General features: G+C 38.4%; 1 protein-coding gene across 10 annotated transcripts in view; it reads right to left on the minus strand.

The window, feature by feature from the left end:
- Positions 1-276: 276 nt before the first annotated feature.
- The window catches only part of ZNF529 (zinc finger protein 529), a 62,370-nt gene continuing 45,596 nt past the window's right edge, over positions 277-17,050 (minus strand). For 9 of the 10 annotated variants that reach the window (XM_054540246.2, XM_054540243.2, XM_063720055.1 and 6 more), the window contains 3 exons: positions 13,418-13,511; positions 12,304-12,430; positions 277-5,921 (listed from right to left, as the gene is read on the minus strand). In XM_054540246.2, the coding sequence (XP_054396221.2) occupies positions 4,465-5,921; positions 12,304-12,430; positions 13,418-13,471 (1,638 nt within the window). In that variant the 5' untranslated portion in view covers positions 13,472-13,511 and the 3' untranslated portion in view covers positions 277-4,464. The remainder of the gene's footprint in view (positions 5,922-12,303; positions 12,431-13,417; positions 13,512-17,050) is intronic. The other variant, XM_054540247.2, reaches the window with a different exon arrangement.

The following is a 17,050-nucleotide window of genomic DNA, read 5'->3' on the forward strand; positions in this document are numbered from 1 at the left end:
TGATTGTTTCTTTAATATGAATACCGTTCATGACAGTATTCTTTAAAATGGAAGCTTTCTCTCCAGTGGTTCAATTTTTTTGAGTCCTCCCCAGAATCATTTTTACATCCATATTTCTAGTATCCACCCTCAGAATTCTTCCAGCCTATTTGCCCACCACCCAGTTCCAAAGCTTGGATTTGCACATTTTTAGGTATTTGTTACAGCAGCACCCCACTTCTCAGTACCAACAACTGTCTTAGTTTGCTTAGGGTGTTGTAAGAAAATGCCATAGACTGTGAGGCTTAAATACAGATATTTATTTTCTCATTGTTCTAATTAAAATAGGGATTAGCAGGTTTAATTCCTGGTAAGGGCTCTCTTGGCTTCTCCTTGTGTCCTCAGGTGGACTTTCCTTTGTGTGTGAGCCTAGGGAGAGATGTCTCTCCTTCCTCTTCTCCTAAGATCACCATTTGTATCAAATTAGAATCACATTCTTATGTCCTCATTGCCCTATGTCCAAATACAATCACATTGCAGGTTAAGGGGTGAATTCTGGCAAGTTGGAGTTGGGTCGGGGGGTGGCACAGTGGGTTATATAACTCCAGAAATCTCAGTCACAGACTGTTTACCTGTCCCTAACATATACATGTTAGTCGCCATTAAATACAATTAGAATTCCTTCAGGACATATAAAATTTAATGGTGCAGGACAGCAGAAAACAGGATGAAACTGCAATATCCTATCCTATTGAATATGAGAATAAAGCTCCTATGCAGGCTGGAGAAAAGTCAGAAAGAATAAAGGGGCAAATGAAAATGGAAAGAATGGTGAAGTTTTATATTTTTGAGTAAAAATAGTAAAAACCAAACAGTAATACCACCAACAATAATTATATTATGGTTTCAAGTAAGTGTGAAATGCCATAAGTTCATTACAAAGTTCAATGAAAAATGTTAATGATAAAAATATAGCTGTAACTACAAATAAGGAAAACATAATAAGGATACATTTTATTCATTAATTATTTGTTAATGACTTCAAAAAGTAAAAGCCAAGACACAAGGATATTTTGTTTCTCTCACTAATTTTAATGTCTGTATAGAAGGTTTAGATATTTAGTTTTAATTTGTTTAAGCTGAAAGGAAAAAAAACACACACAAAGAAATACAGGACAAGTTCTCCTGGAGAACTATACCAAAAAGAGGAACATTAGCACTGATGGTAACTCAGGATAAAAAGGTAAAATGAGATCCAAGAGTAAATTAGCTGTGTTGTCACATTAATAGAATTTAGTTAGAAATAGAGCTACTACTCTATTTCAAAGATATGAAATAGCAAATATCCTGACAAAAAGGTTAACATACTCTTGTTCTTACCGTGTGGGACATGAAACAACCAACTACATATCTTTTAAAACTACTTGAATAAGCAATATTTACATAAAACATAGCTCAATATATCAGATGAGAAAGTGGCTTAATACTGGTAATCATTCACACCTTTATAGAGTACATAAATTCTGGGAAAGACACCAGTTTCAAAAATTAAAATGTAATGAATGACGGTGACATAAATTTATCTGAAAATAATAGTAAAATTTTCTTATAAAAATCAAATAACCGGCCAGGCATGGTGGCTCACGCCTGTAATCCCAGCACTTTGGGAGGCCGAGGCGGGGGGATCACAAGGTCAGGAAATCGAGACTGTCTTGGCTAACATGGTGAAACTCCGTCTTTACTAAAATACAATTAGCCGGGCATGGTGGCGCATGCCTGTAATCCCAGCTACTTGGCAGGCTGAGGCAGGGAAATCGCTTGAATCTGGGAGGTGGAGGTTGCAGTGAGCTGAGATGACGCCACTGCACTCCAGCCTGGCGACAGAACAAGGCTCTATCTCAAAATAAATAAATAAATCCAATAACCAGGCTGGGTGCGGTGGCTCATGCCTGTAATCCCAGCACTTTGGGAGGTTGAGGCAGGCGGGAGTTCAAGACCAGACTGACCAACATGGAGAAATCCCGTCTCTACTAAAAATACAAAATTAGCCAGGCATGATAATCCCAGCTGTAATCCCAGCTACTCGGGAGGCTGAGCCGGAGAATAGCTTGAACCTGGAAGGCAAAGGTTGAGGTGAGCCAAGATCGTGCCACTGGACTCCAGCCTGGGCAACAAGAGCAAAACTCTGTCTCAAAAAAAAAAAAAAAAAAAAAAAAAATCGAATAACCAGTGGCTCGTGATCTCATTGACTGCATAACCAAGTCAGCAGTCCTAAGAGAGAGATGATTTTGGAGTTAAATGAGATTAGTTAAACCAAAGAAGGTCTGCTGATTGTTGAAATGCCCAAACCTAGTAAGGCAACTCTGAGAGGGAATAAAAAGAAAAATAATGATAATAGATTAAAAAACAATTGAAGCCATGTTAATATATAGTTGTAAATCCTCTTAATGCAAGTTCAGTGGTCATTTTTTCTCCCCTTTTAAAGGTGTTTGACAAATTTAAGAATGATAATTTAAGAGAATGATAAATTTTAAGAGACTTACTGGGTGAGTAGTTTTATCAAATATTTAAGAGTTCTCTTCATTTGGATCCTGGTTGGTACAGCCTGCAGGTAAAAAGACTGCTTAAAGGAACTGGTTATATTCCAATATAACACACATACACACTATATATACACACACACATATATATGTGTGTGTGTATATATATGTATATATGTGTGTGTATATATATATAGTACCCAGTATATAGTGTATATACTATATATACATACATTGTATGTGTATATAGTGTTATATAGTGCATGTGAGTATATATAGCATACATCACACACTATATACACACATATAGTATATGTGATATAGATAGTATACATCACACACACACTATATACACTATATGTGAAGGGGTGGGTTGCCCCTCCACAACTGTGGGTGTTTGCCTTTAGGTGGAACGAGAGACTTGGAAAAGAAAGAGATACAGAGACAAAGTATAGAGAAAGAAAAAGGGACCCAGGGGACTGGCGTTCAGCATATGGAGGATCCACGCCGGCACCGGCCTCTGAGTTCCCTTAGTATTTATTGATCATTATCAGGCGTGGCAGGATAATAGGGTAATAGTGAAGAGAAGGTCAGAAGGTAAACACATGAACAAATGTCTCTGCATCATAAACAAAGTTAAGAAAAAAGTGCTGCTTTTGATGTGCATATACATAAACATCTCAATATCTTAAGGAGCTGCCAGCATGTCCCACCTCCAGCCGTAAGGCAGTTTTCCCCTATCTCAGTAGATGGAATATACAATCGGGCTTTACACCGAGACATTCCATTGCCCAGGGACGAGCAGGAGACCGAAGCCTTCCTCTTATCTCAACTGCAAAGAGGCGTTCCTTCCTCTTTTACTAATCCTCCTCAGCACAGACCCTTTACGGGTGTCGGACTGGGGGACGGTCAGGTCTTTCCCTTCCCACGAGGCCATGTTTCAGACTATCACGTGGGGAGAAACCTTGGACAATACCTGGCTTTCCTAGGCAGAGGTCCCTGTGGCCTTCCGCGTGTTTTGTGTCTCTGGGTACTTGAGATTAGGGAGTGGTTTGAGATTAGGGAGTGGTGATGACTCTTAACGAGCATGCTGCCTTCAAGCATTTGTTTAACGAAGCACACCCTGCACAGTCCTTAATCCATTTTACCCTGAGTTGACACAGCACGTTTCAGGGAGCATAGGGTTGGGGGTAGGGTTACAGATTAACAGCATCTCAAGACAGAAGAATTTTTCTTAGTACAGAACAAAATGGAGTCTCCTATGTCTACTTCTTTCTACACAGACACAGTAACAATCTGATCTCTCTTTCTTTTCCCCACAATATGTATATAGTGTGTGTGTGTTATGGTGGAATATAACCAGTTCCTATGTATGTGTTTTTTTGGGGGGGAATACGTTATATCAAAATAAAGTAGAAATTTAAAGAGAAGTCAACAATTTGATGAAAATGGAAAGGAGATCACACTTCTATCATTCAAAACAAAACACAACAAGAACATTACACAAAATGATGAGCTGTAAGACTGTAAAAATACATTGCATCTGACTAGGAGTTCTAACTCTCTGGAGGAAAATAAGTATAGATATCACAAGCAAAGAATTACAATGCAGAAAAGATAGTGAATATTACAATTAAAAACTGAATAGTCAAAAGAGCAATAATACAGACATCAAAAGCTATTGTAAACAAAACATGCCAGGATGAGAAACTCATGAAAAAAACTCTTTTTAACATAAAAAGGAGAAATATTTGGCAACATCTAACAAAGCTGTAAGTATATATCAGCTGTGACTAAGCAATTCTACGTCTACATAGAATGACCATGAAGTTTAAAAACAGACTTTAAAAGAAGGAGATACTGAATTGCCTTGATTACCTATTAAATCCATCCAAAGTATTTTCCTGTGAAAATCAGAAATAAAAAACCACTTTATACATTTATTTCAGTCAAATGATTTCTCACCAGTGTAAATTTTCGGTTGGCAAGTAAGATGCCCAACAACACTAAAGGAATTCCCACATTCCTTACATTCATAGGGTTTATCATCAGTATGAATGCGCTGATGTTTGGTAAAGGATGAACTATGTCTAAAGGCCTTCCCACATGCCTTGCATTCATAGGGTTTTTCTCCAGTATGAATTCTCTGATGTTCTGTAAGGGCTGAACTATGTCTAAAGGCCTTCCCACATACCTTACATTCATAAGGTTTCTCACCACTATGAATTCTTTGATGTTGAATAAGGGCTGACGTAAGTCTAAAGAACTTTCCACACTCCTTACATTCATAAGGTTTTTGACCACTGTGAATTCTTTCATGTCGAGTAAGTTCACTACCTACTCCAAATGCTTTCTCACATTCTTTACATTTATAGGGTTTTTCACCAGTATGAATCCTCTGATGTCTAGTCAGGGATGAACTATTTCTAAAGACCTTTCCACATGCTTTGCATTCATAGGGTTTCTTACCAGTATGAATTCTCTGATGACGAGCAAGTTCTCTACATACTCCAAAAGCTTTCCCACATTCCTTACATGCATAAGGTTTCTCACCAGTGTGAATTCTCTGATGTTCAATGAGCTGTGAACTAATTCTAAAAACCTTCTCACAGTGCATACATTTGTAGGGTTTCTCACCAGTATGAATTCTCTGATGTTCGGTAAGCTGTGAATGAAATCTGAAGTCCTTGCCACATTCCATACATTTGTAAGTTTTCTCATCAGTATGGATTTTCTGATGTCGAGTAAGTTGTGCATGCACTCTAAAGGATTTCCCACAGAATGAGCATTCAAAGTGTTTCTCACCATCATGAACTCTTTGAAGTGGAGTAACTTCTCCAACTCTTTCAAAGGTCCTTCTGTATTCCTTACATTTATAGAACTTCTCATTATGAATTTTCTGGTATACATTAAGGTCTTTATAAAAACTACATGTATTCCCATATTCCATATATTTACAAGGTTTCACACCAGTATGAATATTCAGTTGTAACATATTGGAGTTATCTATCCCAAAGGTTTTCCAACATTGATTACATTCATAGTTTTTTCCACCAGTATGTATTTTCTGATATTCATCAAACTCTAAGTCACAACTGAAGACCTTCTCATATTTGTTGTATTCATAGGGCTTCTCACTGTCATGAGTTCTCTGAGGTAAAGTAAGAGATTCATGAGTTTTGTAACTGGGCACATTTTCAGAGATGATTTTCATTTGACTGAAATATCCCACTTCAGGTCCTTGTACTTCAATCTTGCTTTTGCTTTGCCAGTCATTTCTGAAAATGGAACTTTCAAGGCCACGTAACTTGCTACTTTCCATTACCTCCCACTGAGAACCAGTGTTTTTAATAATATCTTTTCCTACAGATAAATGCTTAGTCTCATTCCTGGACTCCAAATCTAAAAGAAAGGAAAAAATAATTTTCAGGTACTACAAAAATAAAACAGTTACAGAAAGAAGAGACAATTTAAGAATAATTCACCATATACATGAATTGGTTAAAATACTGTTATGAAAGATAAATTTAGAGAGCTCACAGACTAACAGCAGAACATAAATATTATGAGGATTGTGATAAAGGTAACAGATTAAGTCAGTGGATCTGAAATTTGTGTGTTGGTCATCACCTGGTAAGCTCGTTGGTTAAACGGAATCAAAATCTGTAGATGCAGAACCAGTCATTAGCATCTTGTAGAGGTAATACTAATGCAGATCAAAATTTGATAATTCATATATACTAACACTTTTGTGGTTTTCCTCCCCAAAAATAAACTTTACTGAGGATAATAACAAGGTGCGGTTTGTAAGCCCTCATTTTGCCCGGGCCTGTTGGCTCACGCCTGTAATCCTAGCACTTTGGGAGGGCAAGGTGGGTGGGTTACCTGAGCTCAGAACTTTGAGACCAGCCTGGGCAACACAGTGAAACCCTGCCTCTACTAAAATACAAACAGCCGGGCATGATGGCATGCACCTGTAGTCCCAGCTACTCGGGAGGCTGAGGCACAAGAATTGCTTGAACCCAGGAGGTGAAGGCTGCAGGGAGCTGTGATCGCACCACTGCACTCTAGGCTGGGCAGTGGAGCGAGAGTCCGTCTCAAAAAAAAATACACCTCATTTTAACCCATTCTCTTAATCATTTTTCACTTCCTAGATCAAAACAAATTTCCTATCATTTAGAGCTATCCACAGGACATTTCATTTCACATAAATGGTCTCTTTGTATGCCAGCTTCTTTTCAAGGTCTCAAGATACCCTCAGAAAGGGCATATTAGTTCACCCTAAATAACTTCATTTCTGTTTCTAATCCCATATCTAGTGCCTTACCCTCATATACTGAATAAAGTGTATTCAGTACTTTTCTCTTACACCATTTACTTCCTTATTTCTTAAATTCCACAAGGACAAATGTGATAAATTTTCATGTGCCAATGTATAACAAGCCCTAAGGACATAGTATATGATAATTAATTAGAGGAAAAGTAATTCACTGTATGAATGAATCTAAATAAAAATAAAAGTATATATACAAAGATAAGTCACTAGAAAACAACAATTATCAAAATAATTATGTAACTATAAGAATAATGCCAGTTATCAATGCCTCCCAACCCTCACATTGTATTAGTGATTACATATGTATATTTATAATACAGTAAGATACATAAATATGGCAAACATTCATATGTATTTATTTTCCAACTGCTTCTCCACTTACACATATTGTCCACCACTATTACTTACTCCCTCCTATGCAGAGCCATGATTGACATGTGGAATGAAGAAATACAATCAAGATGAGATGTGTTATTTACTTCTCTTCAACAGCATATTTACATTTACTCCGCTGTCCTCCTAAAACCTTCCTCTATTTTTTCTTTTATGTTCTTTTACAGATATTCCTTTCCATTTTCTTATAGCGAAAGTCAACTAATGCTGTACTTCCCAAAAATATATTTCAGATATTAAAATAATACCTGAATATAATTATAACTACTGTTAGACTTACACAATTCTGAGCAAGGGCTTATGAGTGAAAAGGAGAATATGCTAACAGAATCATATGAAGAAGGTGGTCTAGGTAGACAAGATTGGAAGGCACTTTGTAACAAAGGATTTATGGACATCATCTGGAGGCCAACAATGAGAGAAGGGAATGCCTGAGGAAAACTCAGAGTGATACATAAACACTGCATGATAAAGGGCAAGAATAATTTTCTGTGACTTAATTATGTATAAGATGAAATAATACAGGCATCAATATCTGACAAAAACATTAAAACCAGATTTGAGTGCCAGTATCAGTAAATCAAAAGTAGTTTCAGCTAGAAATAAAGAAGCTCTCTACTAGGCTGGGTGCAGTGGCTGTAACATCTGTAATCCCAGCATTTTGAGAGGCCAAGGTGGGTAGATCACTTGAGGTCAGTAGTTACAGAACAGCCTGGCCAACATGGCGAAACCCCGTCTCTATTAAAAATACAAAAAAACTTAGCTGGGCATGGCGGCACATGCCTGTAATCCCAGCTACTTGGGAGGCTGAGGCAGGAGAATCATTCAAACCTGGGAGATGGAGGTTGCAGTGAGCTGAGATTGCGCCACTGCACTCCAGGCTGGGCACAGAGTGAGACTGTGTCTTTAAAAAAAAAAAAAAGAAAAAAAAAAAGAAGCTCGCTACTAAATAAATAACTGTTGAGTCAATGTGGAAATGTAATTGAAATCACAAAGTTTGTAGAGAACCATGATGTTGAAAACATTTCTAACTGACATCTATGGAACACAAATACATTTGTCTGATAAAAAGTAAAAACTTAAATGCTTTTTTAAAAAAAAGTAAAAATAACCAATGTATATATCCTACTAAAGATAAAAGAACAGTGACCTAAAGGTGAGAAATTAGCAAACAATCACAATGTGATGAAAACATACACAAAATGTTATAAGACTCCTATGCTAATAAAGCTGAAAATGTAGATTAATGAATGGATTTCTTGGTAAAGGGATATTTAAAACCAACCCAAAAAGCAACAATAGTTGGAAAAAAACAAATTCCTGGAGTGAGATAAAATTTTCAAACACTCACTCCATGAAACAGAAAAATCATAACCATGCCTTATTGTCCTTATTGAAATAAACCAGATAATAAACCAGGAATCGTAGAACAAAGACCTGAATCATGATCTGGACCAGGGGAGGTATGAGATGTACCCTGTAATGTTTTGCCAGAAAGAAAAAAGTTTTACAACAGTGGGTCACATCAAAGGGACACAAAAATAGCTTGAGGGAGCTAAAGTGCCACCATTTTGATAATTCAAGAGTCAAATGAGGGGAAAAAAGTTTATGTACAGAAACATGCCAAACTAAACAAACCAGAAAAATGCACTCATATCCAATTCAATGCTAGGTCTGGGATAGGGAGCGTATGGAATGAGCCTTGGATAAGCTTTTGACAAAAAGTGAGAATAAATTCAAAGGTTAAAGGATAAAGCCAAAGCACCCAGAAATCACCATAAGAAACATGGTATCAGTATATCAAAATTTCATCCAATATTCATACAGCTGGACATCAAAAATCAGACTCTGGTGGGCTAATGTATACTGAACCAATAAAATCAATAAACATAACGAGACTTAATAGAAGGTATGAAAATTTCTACTGCACCATTTGAGGTGGCTACTTACTTACAGTAATATAAAAGACATATTAAAAAAAAGCCTCTTTGCCTTTCCTATTAGAATTACAAAAGTTTACCAAAGAACATGACAGCACCTAATATATAAAAGGAATGACAAATTGAAACACATTGATTCCAATAAGGACTTCCAATTGCAAAAACATTAGGTGAATCACTGAAAAGGAACTGTGTATCTATAAAATGCCAAATTAAGACCAGAGAGGTTGGTTTCTGACCACACTGTCTGAATTAGCTCTTTCTCCATCATACGCTATCCCTTTATTCTTACACATATCACTATATATATTCTCTACTTATTTGTTTACTTGTTTATTATACATCTCAAGAACTAGTATGTCAATTCCATGAGAGCAGGTTCTGTATTGGTCTTGTTCACCATTGTACTGATATCTGTCTCAATGTAGACACTGAATAAATATTGAGGATGTGAATGAGCATTTTTTTTTGGTCAATATATACATACATAAGTCTACATACAAGATGAACTGGAAAACAGTTGGGGGCATTGAAGATCTTAATTTCCTCCAAGTGCCAGGCTTTTGTTTGTTTTTTTAAAACAAACAAAAAACACAGTCTGGGCTGGGTGCAGTGGCTCACACCTGTAATCCCACCACTTTGGGAGGCCAAGGCAGGGAGATCACGAGGTCAGGAGATCGAGACCATCCTGGCTAACACGGTGATACCCCGTCTCTACTAAAAATACAAAAAATTAGCCAGGCGTGGTGGCGTGCGCCTGTAGTCCCAGCTACGCAGGAGGCTGAGACAGAATGGCATGAACCCAGGAGACGGAGGTTGCAGCGAGCTGAGATTGCGCCACTGCACTCCAGCCTGGGTGACAGAGCGAGACTCTGTCTCAAAAAAATAAATAAAACAACAACAACAACAACATCAAAATAAAAACCCACAGGCTTTTGAAGGGATTTTCCCAACAGAATCACAGGGGCTAATCTCCCTCCTGGACCAGATGGGCTTTGTGCTTTGGCAATGACTTTCTATCACTCATTGGCCATCACTTACCTGGCCCTTTCTTCTTTCACATCCCATAAACTCTATAGAGCAACTTCCCTTCCTCCAGTAAGGTGATCCCAATTGGATTAGAAATGGAAGACTGCTTCCAACAAAGAAATGTAACAATATATTTTTTATTATAGCCAATTTTTAAAATACAGCTTTGAGAATTGGCTAAAGTTTTACTAAATAAAATCAAAATTATATTGATAAAGATGTCAGAAAAGAGAAATGTGAGGGAACTGGAAAAACATTCACCTTAGAGTAACCACAGAATTATCAAGTATAAAGAGACTAGACAGGCAAAGAAAGCTCTTATGTTATTTAAACCCATACTAATTCCGTCTGGAGAAGCAGTATAACAGTTAAAAATTATTGTCTTTGGTGCCAGATTGCCTGGGTAGAAAGCCTACCTCTGCAATTAAGTGGCTGTGTAGCCTTGCAGAAGTACCTAAATACTCTCTGTTGTAAGCAACCTCTTCTGTACAACAATAATACAAATAGCACTTATATCACAGAGTTATTGTAAGAATTAAACAAGTCCTTTTTTTATGAGATGGAGTCTTCCCCTGTTGCCCAGGCTGGAGTGCAGTGGCGCAATCTCGGCTCACTGCAACCTCCACCTCCCGAGTTCAAGCAGGTTCAAGCAATTCTCCTGCCTCAGCCTCCTGAGTAGCTGGGACTACAGGCACATGCCACCATGCCTGGCTAATTTTTTTGTATTTTAGTAGAGATGGGATTTCACCGTGTTGCCCAGGCTGGTCGCGACCTCCTGAGCTCAGGCAGTCCACCCACCTCGGCCTCCCAAAGTGCTGGGATTACAGGCATGAGCCACCACGCCCAGCCGAGAGTCAATTATGTAAAGTGCTTAGGACGGGGCCAAGTAGAAGGCAAGAACTGTGGAAGCTGAGAAGAAAGTTAGTAACTTTCTGAGCTATTAAAAGGTCCTTGGTGGAATACTAATTTAATGTTAAATGCGAAGTTCTTTAGCCATAAAGCAGGTGGGAGGAAATGAATATGAACTCTTTATCAATCCATCAATATATAAGTTGTAGAGATTCTTTTAACGATCATAACAAATCAGGACACACAGTATGTTAAAAGTTCTCCCAGAAGGCAGGTAAGAATATAAAGTATTTATAGCAATTCTGACCTCAAACACAATGTACAGGTTGTACATCCCTAATCTACAATCTGAAATTCAGCTACAAAATCCTAAACTTTTTGAGCACTGACATGATGCTACAAGTGAAATACACGTAACTACTTAACATAAACTTTGTTTCATGCACAAAACTATTAAAAACATTGTATAAAATTACCTTCAGTCTATGTGTATAAAGTGTACATGGAACATAAATGAATTTTGTGTTTCAGTTTGGGTTCCATCCCTAAGATATCTCATTATGTATATGCAGATATTCCAAAATCTGAAAAAAAATCCCAAATCCAAAACACTCTCATCCCAAGTATTTTGGATAAGGGATACTCAACCTGTAATGTCTCAATGATATGTTGTATGTGTCCCATAAGTCAAATCCAGCTCCTTGGTATCAAAGAAGGTAGAAAGTATACGAAGGGCCTGAGAAGGTAAGAATATCATGAAGAATGTAAAAGACTAATGGAGATGTCATTTGCAACACAACAATACTGAAAGCATGCCTTTGAAATCAGAAGTTCACCTAGTTTCTTAAAACATAGCCTTGAGGCCAGCGCAGTGGCTCACGCCTGTAATCCCAGCACTCTGGGAGGCCGAGGTGGGTGAATCACAAGGTCAGGAGTTCAAGACCAGCCTGGCCAACATAGTGAAACCCTGCCTTTACTAAAAATACAAAAAATTAGATGGGTATAGTGGCGGGCACCTGTAATCCCAGCTACTCAGGAGGCTGAGGCAGGAGAATCGCTTGAACCCGGGAGGCAGAGGTTGCAGTGAGCCAAGATCATGTCACTGCACTCCAGCCTGGGTGAAAGAGTGAGACTCCATCTCGAAAACAAAACAAAACATAGATAGCCTTGAGTTCACTGAATATCAGCTGATCGTCTAGAGAGTATATTCTAAGTTATTTGAGGCAGATAAATTTACCCAGTGAGAGTAAGTTGCTGTAGTTCTCCATCATCACATCCCAGTACAAGTTCCTCTGAGCAGAATCCAGATATTCCCATTCCTCCTGAGAGAAGTTGATGACCACATCCCTGAGTGTCACCAGTTCCTGAAACAACAAACCCGTACATTACAGGTAAAATTTAAGGAAATATTTTTGAGAAAAAGACAAGAGGAATTGCCTTATAGCAAGGGGATTGGACAGTAAACAAGGAGGCCAAAAGAAGACTGTGACATGGGAAGTAAGGAAATTAGTGCTTCCAAACCAGACTATCATCTTTCAAGACTCCCTTTGATCCACTGAAATCTTTCTGCATACTTATGGGATCTCTTATTTAGCCAACCATGTCTGGAAATTAATAACCAGTTTACAAATTAAAAGAAGTACTATATACAAGCACATTTCATGCTATGTGCCTGCCTCATGAACCATCAATAAAGGTAAGTTTCTATACCGTCATTCCCCTGTACAGGAGAAAAATATCTAACTTTGAAAATGGGGTATGAACAAAATTAAAGATTTCTTGTAGCTCCAAGTTCATTACTATGTGACATATTATTTCACATTATATAATAAGAATGATTACTTCTAGCGATAAAGTTTTTAGTGTTTTTTAGTGGCTACAGAGTAGTTTTCTTGTTAAAAATATAATAGCCTTAATTATATTCCAACATTTAGGTTAGACAAGGTCTTCTCCAATTCTGCGTCTACAATCATCATCATTTTGTATGACTTGAGGCCATTCAACATCAAATCAATCTACCTGGAAACTCAAGTCTGTGGAGAAGGTCAGAGTATGCCCAATTATCAAACAGATCCATCTGCTTTTTCCCTATCCAAGAATACGACAAGGAAAAGTCTAGGGATTCAACTTTTGCTTTATATCTGCTCTTGACAAAGGACTGAACACATAGGAGTGTTGAACATTCTTTGGGGAATAGAGGCACACAGGAGGGACACTGTGCTGTTAGACTCCAGCCCTTACTAGAAAGCGAAGAAGTATGGGGTTGTGGTACAGGTTCTTTGACAGAGGTGTTTGGTAGGAAGAATCAGAAAAAGGAAATATCACAAAGAAAAGAGAAATAGTTAACTTACATGGTCCGTGGTTAGAACTGTAAAGAATTGGTCAGGGAATTCCACTTCTGGCATGACAGCATGAGGAGCTCCATGGACATGATCCCCAATGAAACTGTAAACATTATTTTTTAAGAAAGAACCACCATTTAAAGTCTCTGGAAATGGTGCTAGGAATGTACAGCAAATGAAGAAACATTAGTTTAAGAAAATCTCAAAAAACATGTTAAGAACTCTGAGAGTCTAGACTCCGTGAACCAAACCTGAGCCCTCCATTGTCCATTCTATCTTGGTGAGAAAGACTCCACTCCAGACAGGATAGCCAAGGGCATGGCGCTTCTTCACCACTTCTCAACCCTTGCCCCAGTCGGATAGCTATCTTCCTAGGTGGGGTAAGACATCATCACTTTTCACTCTGCCCCAGTTACCTGTTGCACAGCTGAAGAATGAGGACTCCCTTCCTCTGCCTAGCCCCAAAACATGAAATGTAGGCTTTAACTTGGATGTGGTACTGCTGAGCATACTGAGGTTCCAACTGTTGTGTCCTGGCTCCCGGGGCAGGTGTTCCATGCCCAAACAGGCAAGCCAGGGAGACCTGGCTGCTGCCCCATCTGCCATCTACCAAGCACTCAGCTCCTAAAGCAGGGGAATCACTCAGAGAGATGCATGCCTTTGTCCGAACCTCCAGCAGTAGAATGGTGGCTCTGAGATTTTGTCCAGGGGGAGAAGTAGGCCATAGAACAGAGAGTTCTGTATTGCTCCTCAAAGGAACTGAATTGACTTGCAACAGAATGTGGAGAAGTTTAAACCTAAGGGCAATGTCAAAAACTGAAAATTTTGGTGAAGGGCAATTGGGAGGAGGTTGATAGATTAGAGATGTATGTTATACTGTAGGGTGGCTTGTTTGCCAGACAGAAACTGAGAGACACCTGGGAAGACATTCTATTGTCAGAACAAATCTCAAACACTGACCTCAAAAAAGCCCCAGTTTGATTACATTAGCCTGTGAAGCAATGTATACTCCAGGGCACTTATGAAAGCAATACTGCCATAAGTTGCAACTAGTGGTGCTTAACAGCTGGGGGTGGTCAGGGAGATGCTCAAAGACAGCCCAGTCAAAACCACTATCATCTAATGCTGTCTGTAAAAGTAGGCAAGGCTGTACTCCCAATGAGCAACATCAGAGATTTTACAACATGGTGGGAATAGACTTCACTAAAATAATCCAGATCCAGAGAGTCCATTCTCATGCTGCTATAAGAATATACCCAAGACTAGGTAATTTACAAAGGAAAGAGGCTTAATTGACTCACAGTTCTGCATGGCTGGGGAGGCCTCAGGAAACTTACAATCATGGCAGAAGGCACCTCTTCACAGGGTGGTAGGAGACAGAATGAGAGGCGAGCTAAGGGGGAAGCCCCTTATAAAACCATCAGATCTTGTGAGAACTCACTCACTATTACAAGAACAGTATGGGGGAAACCACCCCCATGATTCAATTATCTCCACCTGGTCCTGCCCTTGACATGTGGGGATTATTACAATTCAAGGTGAGTCTCGGGTGGAGATACAAGAGCCAAACCATATCACAGTCACTAAGCAAGTAAATAAGCAAGTACCAATAACAAGCCCTGAGGCAGAGGGTGTGGACAAAAGTACTGGAGTTCCAACAATAGTCTATAATGTCCACTTTCCACAAACAAGAGACAGGCAAAGAAACAGGAAAGTATGATTCACACACTGGAAAAGAAGCCCACAACAGAAACTGCTTGTAAGAGCAACCAGATTTAACAGGCAAAGACTTCAAGTTATAAACAGGCAAAGACTTCAAATTATACATTATAATACATATTCAAGTAGACAAAGGAAACCATAAAGAAGTAAATGTAGGTATGATCATAATGTTGCATCAAAAGGAGAATATCAACAGAGATAAAAATTACTAAAAAGAAACATGGAAATTCTGAAGTTACAAAGTATAATAACTGAAATGAAATTTTCACTAGAAGGACTCAATAGTAGATATGAACTGGCAGAAGTATTAGCAAAGTTGAAGACAGATTAATAGCAATGGTGTAATATGATGAACAGAGAGAAAACAAGACAAATTAACATCTCAGAGAAATGTGGGACCCCATTAACCACACTGATATAAACAGGAGTACCAGAAGAGAGGTGAGAGAGAAAAAAAGGATTTAAAATTTACAAAGAAATAATGGATTTAAAATCCCCAAACTTACTGAAAATCATTAAACTGCACATCCAGGAAGCTCAACAAACACCAAGCAGGATAAATGCATAGAGATCCAAACATAGATGCATCATTATAAAAGCACTGAAATCCAAAGAAAGAAATGGAGAAAATCTTGAAAGCAGTAAAAGGAAACTGCAGGCTAGAAGTGAAACTAATACAAAAGTATTAACTGCTGATTTCTCATCAGAAAAAAATGAAGGCCAGAAAGCAGTGGGATGATATATACAAAGTACTCACACACACAAAATCCTTCAACCCAGAATCCTAAATCCATCAACATGTAAAAAAATGAAGTGACCCCCTACCTCACACCACTTACAAAAATTAACTCAAAATGGATTAAAGTCTTAAATATAATGCCTGAAACTATAAAAATCCTAGAAGAAAACATAGTGAAACTCTTGACATTGGTCTTGCGATGATTTTTAAAAATATAACACCAAAAGCACCAGAAACAAAAGCAAAAACAAAGAAATGGCACCAAATAAAATTAAAAAGCTTTTACAAAATAAAGGAAACAATTTAAAAAGTGAAATGACATTCTACAGCATGGGAGAAAATATGTGCAAATTATATATCTGACAAGGGGTTAATATCTAAATATATAAGAAATTCATTCAACTCAATAGCAAAAAAAAAAAAAAAATCCAATTAAAAAATAAGGAAAGAACCTGATAGACATTTTTGCGAAGAAGATATACAAATGGTCAACAGGTATATAAAAAGGTGCTCAATATCACTAAACATCAGGGAAATGCAAATCAAAGCCACAATGAAATATCACCTCACACCTGGTAAGACTGCTGTTATCAAAAAGACAAGGAAGAAAAAAAATGTTGACAAGGATATGGAAAAAAGGGAAGCCTTGTACACTGTCAGGGATGTAAATTAGTACAATCCTTCTGAAAAAGAGTATGGAGGTTCCTCAAAAACTTAAAAATAGGACAACCATACACTCCAGCAATCCTGCTTCTGGCTATACAGCCAAAAGAAATGAAGTCAATAACTTATTTCCCCCTGCACCGAGACAGTCTCGCTCTTTCACCCACAGTGGAGCGCAGTGCCGCAATCTCGGTTCACTGCAACCTCCGCCTCCTGGGTTCAAGCAATTCTCCTGTCTCAGCCTCCTGAGTAGCTGGGATTACAGGCGTGTGGCACCATGCCCGGCTAAGCTTTGTATTTTTAGTAGAGCCGGGGTTTCACCATGTTGGCCAGGCTGGTCTCAAACTCCTGAGCTCGTGATCCACCCATCTTGGCCTCCCAAAGTGCTGGAATTACAGGCGTGAGCCACCATGCATGGCCAAAGTTAGTAACTTGAAGAGATATTTGCAGTCCTTTTCATGGCCACATTATTCATAGTAACCAAGGTATGGAAACCTAAGTGTCCATCAATGGGTGGA

This window comes from Pongo abelii, chromosome 20 (genome assembly GCF_028885655.2).
Source record: "Pongo abelii isolate AG06213 chromosome 20, NHGRI_mPonAbe1-v2.0_pri, whole genome shotgun sequence".
NCBI lineage: Eukaryota > Metazoa > Chordata > Mammalia > Primates > Hominidae > Pongo > Pongo abelii.